Genomic DNA, 17,069 nt, shown 5'->3' with positions numbered 1-17,069 from the left:
GTTATGTTTTATTAACTTATTCTTATCTGATGTGTAACATCATGGTTATAGGAGAATTTGGGGGGTGGAGTAGCTGCAAGAACAGAACCACTCCATTCATTGGCATAAATTTTAGATTTCATGTATTAAAAAGGTCTGGGTGTTACGAGCAGGTGATTTCTCATCAGAGATTTCTGTTTGATGCCCCGCACTCAGCAGAACGGGCTGGGGAAGCCTGGCTCTGTACCGGCCTGGCAGTGCCCAGTGCCCTGGGCTCAGGGACACAGCCCATGTACCCCCAGCAGCCTGCCTTTGCCATGGCAGTTCCGCTTGGGTGCAGCAGCTGGCACTGCCTGGGACGCATGTATGCACCCCCACCATGGCCTGTTCACGTTCTTCACTTCTTCCCAGGTCCCCCGGTGGGGCTCTGGCTGACCTCTGTGGCTTTGTCCCCATGACGCAGGTTATTGGCAGTTTCCTGGGTCACTGTCCTCTCTAGTCTTCCTGCACCAGTGGTAGGGCCATGCAGCTGCTTGCAGTGCATGCCTGTTCCTCTCCTGCCTGTGCCACAGCCCTGGAGCCAGGCAGGCGCCGTTCCACTTGGCCTCCCCATGGTGAGGATCTCTGATCCCACTCTAGCCCATACCAGCCTTATCTGGTCAGTGAGAGAGGAGCAAATGCAGCCCAGGCCTCGTTTTGTCTGTGTGGTGCTTTTGGGTAGGTCTTCTCATTGACAGCTGTCCATATGGCCATGTCACTGGGTTACCTTGTGTTTGGAACAGCCTGTGCATTTTTGATTTACAAAAACATATCTGCATTTCAGGCTATTTGTTTCAGTTGGGCACATTTCAGGTCAGAATTATTGTAAGATAAAAGATTTCCTCGGTTGTGGGTGGATTGTGAAAGAAATAATTAAGCACTGGTGGGAACTGAGAGTGTACAGCAGCATGACATGGCTGGTATCCCTCTTGTGTTCCCATCTGTGAGGACCCTGCATTCACCTCAGGAGAGCTTTTACAGCCCTGAGTGTAGGTGTTTGGTTAAGCTCCGAGGAGAGAAGAGTGGGAGATGGCTTCTCCTGGGAAGGGGCCAGAGGAACAAGCTCCCAGTGCCCCATGATGCAGCTGTCACTTCCATTGGGGTGCAGAAGCTGCCCATATCCTCTGGGGACCTGGTTGCATGAAGAAAGGCTTGGAATTGCCTTCCACAGTGGCTCCCCTCAACAGAAGGTGATGCTATTAATCATAGAAATTATTAAATGCTCAAGTAGTTTTGAGGTGTCTGTAAGTGATAAGATTAACACTCAAGCGGTGCTTTAAAGTTGTAATTTACTTAAAGAAATCACAGTCCATTCAGTACGCAGATATTTCCAGCTAGATATGTTGATTGAATATATAGAGACAATATTGTTTTGTGAGAAAATTGATGAGAGTACACATTTTCCCTCTCAAAATTTATCATTGATTTGTCCACCTCTGCTACTATTTCATGTTTCTTTTGTTCTGCCTGTCCTTGTAAGTGGATTGTTGGAAGTGCACTGAGATACCTTGTGTGAATTTTTATGCTCTTTAAAGTGGGTAGGTATGTATGGGTGGTTAAGCCTGAGCATCTTCAGGAATCACTTGAGTATTGTAAAGATCAGTTAGGTCTTTGAACTTCCTGAAGAACTCTCTTTATCCTGTCATCTTCATAGCCGTCAAATGGATATGGAATATAGTTGGCAGAGTTATGAATAGCGGTTTAAATACCCAATAATAAAGGTATTGTTAGATGGAGACTAGGTCCTGCTGTGGCTTATCAGTGATTACCTCCATAGGAGAAGGTGCCTTTGGCTTTTTCGCTCTGAGAGAAGGTGGTGATCAGATAGTGAAGAACACACAGGAAAGTGGTGTTTATCCCTTCTATATGGACATAACTGTGCATAAGTGAATTTCTGATGGTGCTGTGTGGTTTGAATGTTGGTATAACTGCATCCACATGCTTAATTTGAAGTGGCGTATGAATGGTTAAGTCTTCAAGTGGGAAATGCAGGATTGCTCAGAAGGCTGGTTATAAGGGTTTGTAACTGTTCCTCAGGAACTAAGCATATCGAATTAATGGAACAGCGTTCTTTAAAAAACCCAAAAAAGTTCTGAGACTTTGCTTTCTGTTTGGTAAAGTGATAAAACAAGTGTTTATTTTGGAGAAAAATGTTTGTAATTAATTCAGTTCTGTCTTCACTGTTTCGATGTTAGGTTACCCTCCCTTCCCTGTCAGAGTTTTTCCTTTAAAAAAAAAGAACAAAGGAAAAAGTCCCTGAGGTTTGACACAAACATTTCAATGACATGGTGAACTGTAATATCACTCTGCTTTTTGATGCATGACTGAATCATGGAAAGAGTAGATTATTACTTTGTGCTTTGAATTATGCATAGGTTGTCAGAGGAAACAGAATTTCATCAGTACATAACATACATACTGTGGACTAAGAAGCCATTTTGAACTGTCACAGAAAGTGCTCTGCTGAGATAGATAAATTACAACAACAAATAAGGTGCAACAATGAAGGGTTGGAAACCAGTAACTGCTAAGATAATGGTACTTGACCATCTTTATTTTTGCTTCATTGTGACTGGATTAGTGTTTATAATTTTTTTTGCTTTTCTGATGTAAAATTACTCCTTATGCTGTCTTTTTTTTTTGTATTTGACAGACTAGAGACGACTTCCTGGGTCAAGTGGATGTGCCACTTAGTCACCTTCCGGTAAGCAGTGCTTTGGTCTCATCATGCTCCTTTTTTTCATCACCAGATATGAAAAACCCTGATGTTACGTAGATTTTATTTCCATAAGTAGTCCAGTTAAATTTTCTTAAAGCAAACATTCCTAGCATAGCATTAGAGGCTTAAAAAAAAATGTTATGGACAACAAAGCCCCACTGTGCACAGGAATTGGGAGAAACAGTTCCCTTTGCAGAGACAAGGAATACAGTTGTGGTCTGTCTGTTACCTGTTAAATTCCTCAACATCCAGGAATCACTTCTTACTGGATTATTAAAATCCTGGTCTTGTCTGAGGCAGTTAATGATGACACGTGGCCAATAGGCTGGTTGTTTCTCACCTTGTTTCTCACCTTACCATTGGTGATTATTGTCCTATTAATCTTCTGGCTTCTTCCTTTTTATGATTTTGGTTGAAAAATGATTATGATATGGTTGAAACAGCTGTATTCTTTCTTAGCAAACTCAGTTTCCTACAGAACTTCTGTTAAAGCATTGAAAAAAACCCACATTTTTGGGGTCCTATTTGTCTGATTTTCTGTCCAAGTAATATGCTGCTAAGGTTGTTGGATAGTAGTTCTGTTTGGGAAAGTGGGTAGTACGTTTTGATATTGCTTCAAACTTTGTAAAGGCAAGTCATGGACTGAAACCAGAGGAACTGCTGAACCAGCATGACAGGATCTTAAGAAGTTACAAAAATTCAGTTCCTGTGAAAATTCTTTATTTCATGGGTAGATTTGCTTCAGATTTAGTTTTTCAGTATTTTGTGTGGCCTTTTCTTTTTTCTTAGCAGACAAGAATCCAAAATGAACTTTGCAGAAAATGTTTGTTGTTAAAAAGCATTTCTTCTGTCTTTTGTATTCACATTGTGCTTCATCCTATGCTTCAAAGCTGAATTCAGTCACTGTCAAAAGAACTGAAGGTAGAAAGGGACAAGGCTCAGAAAGTATGAAACACTGCAGTTGGTTTTCATCTTCTTTGTAAATATTAAAAAAAGACACTTTCTACTTCACAGTTTTCTAGTAAATTCTGCATATATATGTTTGTATTTATGTGGTGATTGCTTTAGACTTGGTATAAGTGTTTTCTGATACTATATAATACCTTGAATGACTAATACTGTCTGGATTTAGTTAATATTTTTTAAACGTTGAACGAGTTAATCTTACTTCCATGAACTTGGAGAGGGGTTCTTTGTACTTGAATGGGTGACCATGGGAACGGTGGAAGCTATTGAAAATGTTTGCATCAAAATAAGGTGTCAGTTTTAGTATGACTGTTGATATTTGTGTCTTAATTTGACTTCTTTCTATTGATGGATGTTATTGTGGCAGGAAAATGGTTTTGTAATTACTTTCACAGTGATGCTTATTTTGATATGTCTATTATGGGTGATCTGCCACTGTTGTGGTTGGCTTATAAACTGTAATAGTTGAAAAATGTGATGGAACAATCAGAAATGTATTCTGATGAAAAATGACTCATTCCTTTCTCATATGAGCTTATGTCTTGTGAGCTATATTGTGTGGTATTATTTTATCCATACTTGTGTGTGTATGGATGTATTTCCATGTATCCATATGCAGAGACATTATCTAAATAGCCTGTACTTAACCATAGAAGAAGTCCTCCAGTGTTAAGCTACGTGTGTCCTGCAAACGATGTACTATGAAATATAAAATGATGAGGGACGTATTAGTGTGTGCCTATTTTGCAGAGTCAGGTAGTATTTTAAAGTTCCTTTTTAGTAAATGTAATTTTTAATAATTAAACACCATTAGCAAAATTTGAGATGGAGCTACAGAGATGTCACACACTTTCTGTGAGCTGTTTTGAGGAATGAGTAGCTTTTTGTTTTCCTTCTGTATTCTGTAGGAAGAGAACAACTCGTTTCACTGGGGGCTTACATAGAACGTGCATGCATATCTCTTTCTAGCTCATATTTGAGCGGAATACTAAACTTCTTCAAATTGTTTTAAAGTCATCTACTATCTTTACATAGAAAATCCAACATTTAAAAATTTCCTGGATCAGCTGCTCCACTGCTACTGAAGAACAAAATCCATTGTGCTAAAATGATGAAATTTTGCAGTCCAGAACTTTGCATTTCCTTCTAGGCTCGCTAGAAAGTGAATGTGATTCCTGTACAATATCCTTCTTCATTCTCCTTCTTTGCAGACAATTTCTTTGGCTCCAGAAGTTGCTTTTTTTCCTCCAAAAATTTTCTTTGGCAAAACCTGCAATATGTGTCTCAGAATAGTTGCTCTTTCTATAGCTGTAATGTAGCAGTCTCTCCACAGGTTGCATACTGCCTCTGGACGTGTTCTCATACTCTACTTAAGGTGTGTGTACTAATCTGATTTTCAGGGAAACATACCGTTTATCTTTATGTTCTAATCTATATTTCCTCATCCATCATTCCAGTACCTTAATAAGAGCCATTGTGGTATATTTATTAACAAATATTTGCTTTCTCATTCTAGCTGTACTACTGATTTGTTTGTCAAAATCCTTGTTTTCTTTAATACGATCTAATAGTTAACTAAAAAATTTGGTAAAAAGACCCAGCTTCTTATTTTATATGTATTACAGTTGAGTGCTAAAAAGCAGTACTTTTTAATCATGTGTGCCTTGATGTCCTCTCGGTTTTGTTAAAATCTACTATCTCTGAAAATAACATGAAATCTGTCTCTCACAGATGAAGCGGACACTCAGTGCAGGAAATGCCTTGCAGGATAAGAGTTCAGTCAGTGAAACGAAGGTCTATATGGTATTTGATATAATACCTGAAATAATGAGTTAGGATTGATTTTAAAATTCTTACTTACTGACTTTGAAATACAACAGACAACAAAGCTTTTAATGAATAATAATCTGGGAGATTATTCCGTGTTTAGGAAGGTTTAGTTAAAAAAAATGGACTGGAGAAGTATTCCTGGTTGGAGGGCTAGGACAGGGAAAGGATTTACAGATTTACTATTATTTTTTTTTAGCGGATGGCAGACAGGCACAGTGTTCTGAGAAGCACCCACTATGTGCTCATTTTGAGAAAGTCCGGTGTGATCTAAGAAACTAGGTTTCTAGTCTTACTGTAGTGTCTGTTATAATGTGCTTGCTTTTACAGTGTAACACAGTTCATGCTTCCAATTTTGTCAGCCCAAATTGCACAATCCATACAGTACCCCAAACAATCAGCAGATCAGTGTGTACATGGATGTCCGATTCCCTTGTTTACCTCATCATTTTTAAATTCCTAGTTTTTTACCTGTAGCATTCATGCTCTCACAGACATGCAGGATGTAACTTATTTGATAAGAAATTCACATGTAATAGAAAGTTTTCAAGATTTAAGCCCTTATGAAACTTACAGTTAAGAGGAAATCAGAAGGATGTAATCTGTCAGCCTGGTAATATTACTTACGTACACCATAAAGGATTTTAAAATCTTTATTATTAATAATTTATATAATTATATACAATGTTAAATATATATTAATTTATGTAATTATGTACAATTAATATATAGTTAATTATTTGAAAGAAGAAATTAAGACCAGCTGAGGAGTTTTATTTCATCGCTTTCTAATGTGCAGAAAAAATAGTGCTTCAAAATAGATGCAACCTTTTCTGATGCAGCTGTTGGGTGACGGAATGAAGTTGGAAGGGGTTTGTTTAGTTGGTCTTGTCCACCTTTTTCTGAATTGTGAGTGTTGTACACGCTTTATATGTGAGACTTGGTTCATGCCATCACAGACATTTGCAGTGACATATCTTGAGGGCTGCTGCTGTAGCCCTGGGCTAACATCTAATGGTGGAGGTCTGCCTGCTCAGTGGTGTTAAAAGTCTCTTCTAGCATTTATACTGCATCTGGGATGTGAATGTTCTTTATATGCCTCTGTACTTGTGGGTAAGCCCTTTAATTTGTCATTTTCTTAAATGCTCAGACTGAAGACCCAGCCATGGAAAGGCCATACACATTCAAGGATTTCCTTCTCAGACCAAGAAGGTGAGAGTGAGGACCTTTGTATTTTAAAACATTTCTTACTTCAGGGTTTGTTTTTTTAAGAGTTGTTGAATGAAATGTACCTCCTTGTCTTCTAGCCACAAATCTCGTGTGAAGGGTTTCTTGAGACTGAAGATGGCTTATATGCCTAAAAATGGTGGCCAAGAGGAAGACAGCAGTGATCAACGGGATGAATCTGAGGTAAGGCTTAATGTTTGTGGAAGCATTCAAGTTATTAGAGATTCAAATATAATTGTAGAAAAAGTTGTACCTTGAAAGATAAAACCCTGGTAGCAGTGTTAGTAGCAGCTTATTCTTCTCCCCCTCTCCAGTATTTTTTGTTTGGTTTAACTGTAACCTGGTGTTTTCTCAACCATTTCAAGTACTTCAAAGTGTTTCAGCTGCCACAATGAATTCCAAAATCTGTCTGACTGAGCTTTTGAGCAAGTAGAAGTGGAAGTCATGCCAAGCAGAAGATTTCAGAAGGTCTATGCAAGTAATTTGTAAACACGATGGTCTGTATTGGGTATCTCTTCTTCAGAGGCCATTTCAAAATATGTTTTATAAAATTTTTCTTTATTTTCTTGGCAGTGTTTGCTTTGCAGAGAATAAAACTCATGCAAGCAAAGCAGGTTTAAAGGCTTCTCAGCACTTTTAGCAGCCATCATCCATGTTAAGAATTAGCTGCAATTAGTGCTGTCAGAGTGAATGTCAGGCCAAGTTTGCCTTGCTAATAGTGTGCAGCAGTCATCTGTAACTTGGGAATGAGGGCTCTCATCCCAAGCCAAACATCTTTGAGTTCTAAAGTTAGCAGTTGGTTCTCTTTGACTTCTTGACTAGAAGTCTGCATCTAGCCACCATTAGAACAAACGACCACACAAACACGTTTGGGAATCCCTGTTGTAATAGACTGATGGGTTTTTTTGTCATTGAAACGAGGTGTAACTGTAACCACAGAGATTATTCCATTTCTATATGGTTTACATTTAAGTAATTCTGAACTTCTTTCAGAGTCTGCACCTATATGGTAATATAAGCAACAGTGAAATAACTTCTCTTTAACTTGAGCTTTAAAATTCTTAAATTTTTCTTTTTAATTCATTCTTAAGCATGGATGGGATGTGGTTGATTCCAGTGACTCTGCATCTCAACGTCAGGAGGAGTTACCACCTCCTCCGCTGCCTCCTGGATGGGAAGAAAAGGTGGACAACCTGGGGCGGACTTACTATGTCAACCATAACAACAGGACTACTCAGTGGCATCGACCAAATTTAATGTAAGTAGCTCTATAGTGCAATGTTTTGTGGATGTGTGCAAAATCATCAATATGAGTAGGGTTTTTTTTTTCAACAAACATAACCATTTTGAATTTACAAGTTCAAGGCTGGAAAAAGTCTCAAGACTTTTACAAAGCAATCGATAAGAGGCACACTGTTCCTTTCAGCAACAGATTTATCGTGATTTTGGTGCTGTGTACCTAAAAGAATATTCATGGAAACATTTTCACAGATGTGCTAGTAAATATATACTGGGAATACACACATGTATTCTGGGAAATTCTAGGAAATCTGAAGAGGTGGGAGGGAAGTCAGTGCATGTGCCTTAGAGAACTGGGAAACAGATGTGGTATTTTTCATTAAGAAATTTAACAGCAATAAATTACTTTCTTCTATAGAGACTGTTTAAAAGGTAAGGGGGGAAAAAAAGGCAACTCTATTAAGGTTAATCTGATTAGCTTTGAGGAGATCCTGATTATTATTCAGTGCATAGACTGCATTACCTATGTAGGCTGGTTGTGCTAGTGTGGAGGTCCTCTTCAATTTTATAAAGTTGTGGCAAGCTTACATTTTTAAAAATATGTATAATTTACAATGTTAAAAGTTACACTGAAATTGTATATTAGTCAAACATCTTGCTTTTATGTAGCGACTGTTCTTCCACTATTGCTTATTACAACAGTAATGGTTAATCTTTCTTGAATATTCATAATCATAGCTATATTATGCAAGTGTGTGTTGTCTTTATATAAGGCATTATTTGTTTTCTTGTCTGATGTGTTTATTCATAGCTAGAATTGAATTAATAGAATCATGGAATCATTTACATTGGAAAAAACCTTTAAGATCATTGAGTCCAACCATTAACCCAGCACTGCCAAGCCCACCACTAACCCATGGCCCTAAGTGCAGCATCTACACATCTTTTAAACACCCCCAGGGCTGGTGATTCCAGCACCCCCCTTGGCCACCCTTTCCATGACGGGATTTTTCCTAACATCCAATCTAAACTGCCCATGGCACAACTGGAGGCCGTATCCTGTTGTCCTAGTGCTTGTTACTTGGGAGAAGAGACTGACCCCCGGCTACAACCTCCTTTCAGGGGGTTGTAGAGAGCAAGAAGGTCTCCCCTCAGCCCTCTCCTCTCCAAGCTGACCCCCCCCAGCTCCCCCAGCCGCTCCCCATAGGACTTGTGCTCCAGTCCCTTGGTGTCTTTCTTGTAGCGGGAGGCCCAAAACTGCATGTGGTATTTGAGGTGCAGCCTCAGCAGTGCCTGTTTGTTCTGTATGTTTTGACCTGTTTACTATTGAACTATTTGAGCTATTTACTAAGCAATGCGTATTTTATCAAGTATGTCTCATCAATCACTATCAATATGATTGGTAATGGTCAATAAGTGTCTATAAAAAAGCAGATTTTATAAATTATTTGATTTAGAATCTGCTTGTAATCTGATTGTGCTAAATGAAGTCAAGAGTACGTGGATTCAGAAGTGTTTGACTGGGAGATACCAAAAAGTAATCATCGCTAGAAAGCATCATCATTAGATGGGTGTATAAAATGAAAGCCTTGGGGTTTGCTTTTAGCTAGGTATCATCACAGGTAGTTTGGAAAGAAATGCATAATTACTACTGATCAACTTTATGCATGGCACTAGGCTTGGTGAAGAGTGAAGATTTTAAAATGATGCTGTTTAGCCTTTAAATTCCATGGATTTATGAAACCACTATGAGCGGAAGGTCTTGTGAGGTTGAAAGTAGATCCTACTTTCAACATTACATAACCTCTCACATTTAGGCCAGTAACTCAGATACTAAGTTGGTCATCAAGGAAGGGCGTTGAATGCTTTACAGTCCATGTCTGCAGTAGGAACATGAGAGTAGTTTATTTCTCATAGTTATTTAAAATGCGCAGTGATAAAATGATTGCACAAAAAAGTTTTTGCTGAACATCACTGTCTTTCAAAGTTACGGTCCCTCATCCTGAAGGAAAGATTCAGATACAGTACTGCCTTCCAGCAGCATCTGCCTATTGAGTACTGAAGTAGAGGTTTATATCTGGCTGTGCACATTGCGGAGTCCCACCAGCCAGCCAGGTCTCCGTCCGGGGAACTCAGGTATTTTCCATTTCCACTACTGCTGGTGTGTGCTAAACTAGTGGATGTAGCCAGTTCAAAAAGTTATCCATACAGCAATAGCTTGCATTTGCTTTGGCTGTCACAGAAAGGAAAACAATAGTTGACATAAAGACAGGGACAAAGGTAAAATCTCTGGGTCAGGAATGATTCTGTTCATCACAGGAAAGGATGAGTAATGGTGGGCTAGTATATCTGAGTGTTGACTTCCATTTCTGGTCAGCTAACTTTGGTGTATAAAGAATGTTAATTCATAATAAATACATATTTGTAATATAATATATAGCACGTATATTATGTATAACATATGAATAATTCATAATAAAAAAATACATGACAAGTATAAGTTACTCCTGGGGAGATTCCAGCTGGATGCAAGAGGAAAATTTTTCACAATGAGAACAATCAACCAATGGAATAATCTCCCCAGGGGAGTGCTGGATTCCACAACACTGGACACCTCTAAGTTTGGGATGGACAGAATGCTGCTGGGCACCTTGTCTAGACTGTACTTTTGCCAAGAAAGGTTGGATGAGATGATCTTGAGGTCCATTCCAACCTGTAATTCTATGATTCTGTGACATTTGTGAAGTGCTTCCAGTTTTATTTACTTCAGATTGAGGGATTAAATAGCCGCCTATTCATGAGGCCTGACATATGCAAGAATAATGATTTTTATAATCAGAAGCATTAATGAGGTTTTCAAAGCAATGGACAAAGTAGGTATTGCAGTTTAACATTGATTATTTTCTTGTTCTTTTCTCTTTCACATGCTTTCAATTCCCCACTATCCAGTGATGTGGGATCTGATTCAGATAACAATATCAGGCAAATAAACCAAGAAGCAGCCCATAGGCGGTTCCGCTCTAGGAGACACATTAGTGAGGATTTGGAACCAGAACCTATGGAGAGTGGAGACATTCCTGAGGTATGTAAAAGTCTTGGGTTTATGAAGTTGACTGAACTTTGAGCTGATGTGTTTCTCATTTATAAGCTAATTAAAACCTACATAGGAATGTTTTTACATGGCATTTGTGGAAATTGCCTTAGTGACACAACAAAAATCCTAAACAGAGCCATACTTTCAAGGTCCCATGCCTTTATGTGTGCCTGATAATACCTGTATAGTATTAAATACTATGCAAATGCTGGGAGAAACATTTATAATTCCAAGCATTGCTTGTTACATATATATCTTGATAGAAACACTTTAAATGTTCTTCTTGGAATAACAGTGGAATAAATTGTAAAAAGAAAGCAAGCATACTGGCTGGAATTGCCATGTACTTCAGTTTTCTTTAGTGTCTTGATTTAGAAAAAAATAAGCTGCTGATTTTTTTCCCCAAATACTTGGTTTTAGTTGGAATTCTGAGATGTTATTAATTGAGGTGAGTGTTTAATTTACAGCTAGACTAAAGAAATTAAATTTTGTAGATATTTGTAGGCCTAAGTGAGAGTTTGTGCAAAGCTCTAATCCTATTCAGCTTTAAGGAATATTTTACTATGTCAATCACAGACAAAATTCTTTGTGAAAGCTGTTTTTGCCTCACTAAACGTTATTCAGACCAACAAATAGGTTGCTGAAACTGTTGTTGCACTTGTCACCTGTTAATATGTGATTTGCAGATACTAATGAGTACTTTCTATTATGCTTTTTATTGTAAAATAAAATATAATCAGTTGTTTCTTACAAAGTTTTAGAAAGAGTGCAGAATTAGTTAGTTTTGCACAAAATTTTAGATGGAACTACTTCAATGAGAGCTTTTTTTTATGCATCTTTTCATCTACGTCATTCTCTGTGTTGAATCATAAAGCTTTGTGTCACCATCAACATGAAGACTGTTTTGAAGTCAACATGAAAACTGTTTTTCCTTGTGTCTACTTCACACTGAGTAGAATGTTTGTTTGTGTGTTCTAGGGATTGGTTTATTTCATTAAATATTAAGGCTGGCTATCCTATCACACCCGTGTTTGTCACAATTAGGAGGTCACATAGAAGGCAAAAGGAAAGGAGACTCGGTCTGTCTTTATAAATCCTTAACGTAGTTTCTTCTCTTTTGTTAGCCTTGGGAAACCATTTCAGAGGAGGCAAGTGCAAGTGGAGATTCCTTAAGCTTGTCATTGCCACCTCCTCCTGCATCTCCAGTATCCCGTACCAGTCCTCAGGAGCTATCTGAGGAACTGAGCAGAAGACTTCAGGTCACTCCTGATTCCAATGGGGAACAACTCAGTTCTTTGATTGTATGTGACATGCTGCTCTTTCTATATAAACCTCTATTACTGTAATCTTCTGTTAGTTTGACAAGATCTGAATAATTGACACGGATGGGTAGTAATTGCTGGTCTCAGAAAAACCTGAGCATACAGTTAAAATTATCTTTCAAAAAATGCATCATCATTTCACCATAAAGCAAACAGCCTTGAACAACAAAATTCCTCAATTTAGATTTAATGTTTTCTTCTGTGCATTTATCTTCAGAATCTGCTGCCGTTACACCTTTAGTGAAACAAAATACGTAATACTAGAGAGTATCAAGCTAAGAATGTCTAAAGGAGAGAGGAAAAACTGCTAATGCTGTTTCAGTCATCCATTTTACAAAATGATTAAGTTCAGTATTTTAACTGTACACATTTATATTAAAGCATGTGCTTTCTTACATTAGGCTTTTAAAAACCCCTCATCAAAACTGGATCAAACACTTACAAAGGATTAGTATTGGAAGTAGGTAGTTCTGGTGAAATCCTCCACCAGTTTGTAAATGGCTGGTCTGTAAAAAATTTGTGTCTCACCACAGGAGTTTACTTGAGGTAAAACCAAAAACTGTTGTCTATGTTTGCATTATCCATTAGCTTGTCAGACTGATGATACCACAAAAAATAAGGATAATACACCTACTTGCAAGTGGGGGAATGTCTTGCATCTCTTTGATAAAGAAAACAATTCCAGGTATTAAATAGAACATCATGCTGCAATTTATTCTTTTTAGTGTTCTTGGTATATGCCATCAAGGTACCTTTGCAACTCAAGAGATAAGAAACCATATTTACTCTTGTTCTGATTAAATAGAATCTTGGTTAGGTGCAAGCTTTTCACAAAGAGCTTATGCAACAGGTGTCTTAAAATTATTTGAATGTTATCCAGAGGTTAGTTAGAAAATTATATCTCTGATGGCTAACCATCTGCATAGAGTCTCTTGTGCTTTTGTAGATGCCTGCAGATTTTAGTAGACTGTCACTTGGAGAGGCAGGAGGTTAATCAAATTGTTTTAGTGGCAAGATCAGGGCCTACATTTTTGGTTTACACTAATACTAATAAATGAATGGTATAGCTGCAGAATTGTCTTAATTAAAATAATTCAAACTAGCTTTTTATAAGCCATTAAGTGATAGCATTTTTCTTTTCAGTGCAATAAAAATTATAATCAGACCACACTTGCAACATAAGAAATTGTCAAAGCATTTAAAATGTCCGTTACTCTGCGTTATCCAGTGTAAGTGTGGTGGGTTACTGAAAATAGCAGAAAAAAACAGACAGTGAAGTTACTCTTAAGATGCCTTGCTGAGGCACGCAGAAGTCTGCATACAGAGCCTGTGTGGGTCAGCAGTGTTGAGTGTGTAGCCCCTGCATATCTGTCAGGGCAGATCCTCTCTCTGAACCGTGCTTCCTGCAGCTCTGGCCTCTGTGGGGGCTCACTGGCCTGGTTCAGCACTTAAGTCTGAGCTGATTCCACATGAATGGATGGATGGTGCTTAACCTGGGCTAATAAATCCTCCCAGTTTGGAGGTCGGCAAGCACAGTGCAGAGACATCCCAGAGCTTCGTTTGGACTGACCCAGGTAGGCAGGAAAGGTTTGGCACTTCCAGCTGAACACACACGTTAATCAATGTGCTCTGGTATCTCCACATGACATTTCCTCTTGATCCAGATTTCTGAAGGCTTGTGAGATCAGCTTCATGACTTTGCATGGAGGAAGCATGGATCCAGGGGGTTCCCAAATCAGCCAGCTCTAAACAGGCTTTACATAAAGCTGGCTGAGATCTGCAGGTTCTGGGCTGAAACTAGAAGCCCTTACAACTGCATTCCCCCAACAGCATGCCTACTATATCCAGCCTGACTTTTGATTGTTTTACGCAGAGACTGTTCCAGTGTCTCTACATCCATACATAGTTAATCTACAACACAAATTGCCAACAGATAGTTGAGGAGTGATTGTATGTGTGTTAAAGTATTTTGTCACTCTCCTCATATCTATGTAATGTCAGAAGACACTTCAGACTTGCTGGTCAATACATGTGTCAGACAAATCCTTTCACATTGATCTTTAGTGTAACATAAAAACAAGGTGTAATTACATTATTTTTTTTTTTTAATATGAAACTTATAACAGAATGTGCTTTAGGACTGATGTTTTCAAGTAAGAGTTGGGAGTTTCTGATATGCCTCTCAAATAGTTTGCTTCATGGTGTTGCTTTGTTATCTTTCAGTGGTACATAAGGGTGCCCATGTGAGTGGTTATAAATAGACTAGGTCATTTACTTGTTTATTAGTGCATTCATACTTGTACCATTAATACCCAGAAAAGGGTAATGCTAGTCACTCTTTGATTAAAGATGAGGTATCAGTTATGCGAAAGAGTAAGTTTAAGAATTACCCAAGGCTTGTTTCTGTACTTGAAGCTTACAACCTCAATCAAATCACACAGAAAAGCTGTGTGAGAAGATGCATTGGAAGTGAAATGCTACTTAGATACTGATTGATTTTATGGAATACTGTATGAATGCTGTATTTCATTGAATATTGGTCAGCCCTGAAGTGGTCAGGCAGTTGGACTAGATGATTCTTTTGGTCTCTTCCAACTGAAATATTCTATTCATCGCTTGCTTTGTACCATGATCATGAAGGATGTGTCTTGGGAGATTCAAAAATGAGAAGGCAAACAGGAGAATTAAGGCATGATTTTTTTAAAAAAGCAATACTGTAAATTTTTAAGTAAATACATTTTTAAGACTCTCATTTTAAGGTCTCACCCTTAGTATTTGATTTTGGATTTGTTTTTTAAATACCTAATTTTTGTCAGTAATGCATGCCCTCTGTGAATTGCACCATGAAGTAATGAAAGTCATGGTGGAGCGTTCACTTCCTGAAGAGCTGTGTTAAACACTACAGTTTTCATTGCAGTGTCTGGTTTTAAGAGAAGTGTCAACTGCTTGTTTTTTGTTTAAGAAACAATGCTCTTAGCTTAATTACTCAGATTTTTTTCCATCCCTCTTAAATTTTTTTTGTACCAGACAAATTGGACTGCACTTACGCTCAGATTCCCTGTCACACTTAAAAAATCATGGGGGACAGAGGATTTTTAGGGTAAGAGTTGCCCTTTCTGTTTGACCTTTCCAAAGAAATTCATAGCAATTCACCTGATTCTCACAGAGTTTGAACCAGAATTCCTGGAGTTAGTATTTTGACCCAGATTAATAGTGCTGCGTTTTGCCACTGTTTTATGATAGTAGGAAAAAAACCCCACATCTCTTTTTCCTATCAGAATTTGTTCATGTTGACATTTCTGCTTTAGAAAAATGAATGAGTCCTTTTATATATATATATATATATATATAAAAAAAAAAAAAAATATGTATGTGAAGTGTCACTGTCAACAGAGAAATTGTGTATACCACTACCTGGTAAAAATAGAAGTAGATACTAATTGTTTACAGGAGATTTCCTTACAAAGTGGTTTGTACTTGTAAAATATAAGTAATCTGTCTAGTAATTTAGTATATTCTAATGTCCTTTTTCTGTGTGTATTATTTATATTGTATTTATAGGTGCCCTAATGATCATTACAATACAGACTGTAGCAGTTTGGGTTTGTATGAAATTTCTGGATTAACTCCAGCCAGCAAGCCTCTGAGCACTTCTCTGCCGTTTGTTACAGTAAACTTTAGAGGTGTTCTTAATGTTACTATTGAAGAGTAAGCTAAGCATCGTGTACTAATATGCAAATTTGGAAATTTATTAGTGTACCAGCAGATGATCTCAGCAAGGCTCCCACTGTGGCTGTTACCCAGTGGCAGTTCTGCAGAACTTGCTGCTTTCCCAGCCACAGGCTCAGGATATTGTAGGCACAGGAACCACATCATCATCCCCTGTGTAGGACTGGCATCCTCTCCTGTCTCTGTGCATGTGATGCATATGGGGTTAAGTGGTGCAGTAAGCCATATGTAGAGTTTTGTGACTGTAGCCTACTGATTTTCCAAGGACTGCATTGCCAGTATTCAACCAGGAGTCTTACATTTTCCTTGTACTGCTCATGTTCCCTCCAGGTTCTCTAAAATGTCTTCCAAAGATATTTGAAAATATTTTTTGCAAAAGTTCCATGGCATTTTCATGTCCCATTTATGTCTTTAGTTAAACTACCCCTTTACTGCTGATTCCACAACTGTTACTTTTCCTGCATGTTTTTCCACATGGGATGGCCTATCCTCTTCTGTTAGATTAGGTCAATGCAACATTGTAACTTGGATGCTAAAGATGAGTGCAAGATGTGTATCCAAGTGCTTTCCTTTTCTCCCTTAATCTGAAATAGTCCAGGATGGAATGCAGAGAATTTATGTTTTTCATTGCTTGCCATGTTTCTGTAGAAGTATTAAAACTAAAGACACTACATCATAAGTATTATTTTTTAGGGGTTTGGATTAAATGGAAGAAAAATAAAATTACTGAATAAAACACCACGTTTTAAAACACCTTAACTTAAAAGACATCTTTCTTTCTTTCTTTCTTTTTTTTCCAGCAAAGAGATCCTTCTTCAAGATTAAGATCTTGCAGCGTAACAGACACAGTTGCTGAACAGTCTCAATTATCCTTGGTAAACGAAAGCTAACTTCTATTTCTTTCTTTTTGTTTGAACATTCTGTGATT

At 37.9% G+C, this 17,069-nt stretch overlaps 1 protein-coding gene across 12 annotated transcripts in view; it reads left to right on the top strand.

Annotated features, from left to right (window-relative positions):
- Window positions 1-17,069, top strand: part of NEDD4L (NEDD4 like E3 ubiquitin protein ligase) — a 180,093-nt gene that overhangs the window by 122,171 nt on the left and 40,853 nt on the right. For 9 of the 12 annotated variants that reach the window (XM_055698516.1, XM_055698520.1, XM_055698518.1 and 6 more), the window contains 7 exons: window positions 2,672-2,722; window positions 6,681-6,742; window positions 6,838-6,940; window positions 7,849-8,015; window positions 10,946-11,078; window positions 12,215-12,391; window positions 16,942-17,016. In XM_055698516.1, coding sequence (XP_055554491.1) covers window positions 2,672-2,722; window positions 6,681-6,742; window positions 6,838-6,940; window positions 7,849-8,015; window positions 10,946-11,078; window positions 12,215-12,391; window positions 16,942-17,016 — 768 coding nt within the window. The remainder of the gene's footprint in view (window positions 1-2,671; window positions 2,723-6,680; window positions 6,743-6,837; window positions 6,941-7,848; window positions 8,016-10,945; window positions 11,079-12,214; window positions 12,392-16,941; window positions 17,017-17,069) is intronic. The other 3 variants (XM_027803633.2, XM_027803634.2, XM_055698515.1) reach the window with 2 other exon arrangements.

This window comes from Falco cherrug, chromosome Z (assembly GCF_023634085.1).
Source record: "Falco cherrug isolate bFalChe1 chromosome Z, bFalChe1.pri, whole genome shotgun sequence".
Classification (NCBI taxonomy): Eukaryota; Metazoa; Chordata; class Aves; order Falconiformes; family Falconidae; genus Falco; species Falco cherrug.
Note: the sequence above shows the minus strand (reverse complement) of the source record. Positions and strands in the feature narration are given on the sequence as shown.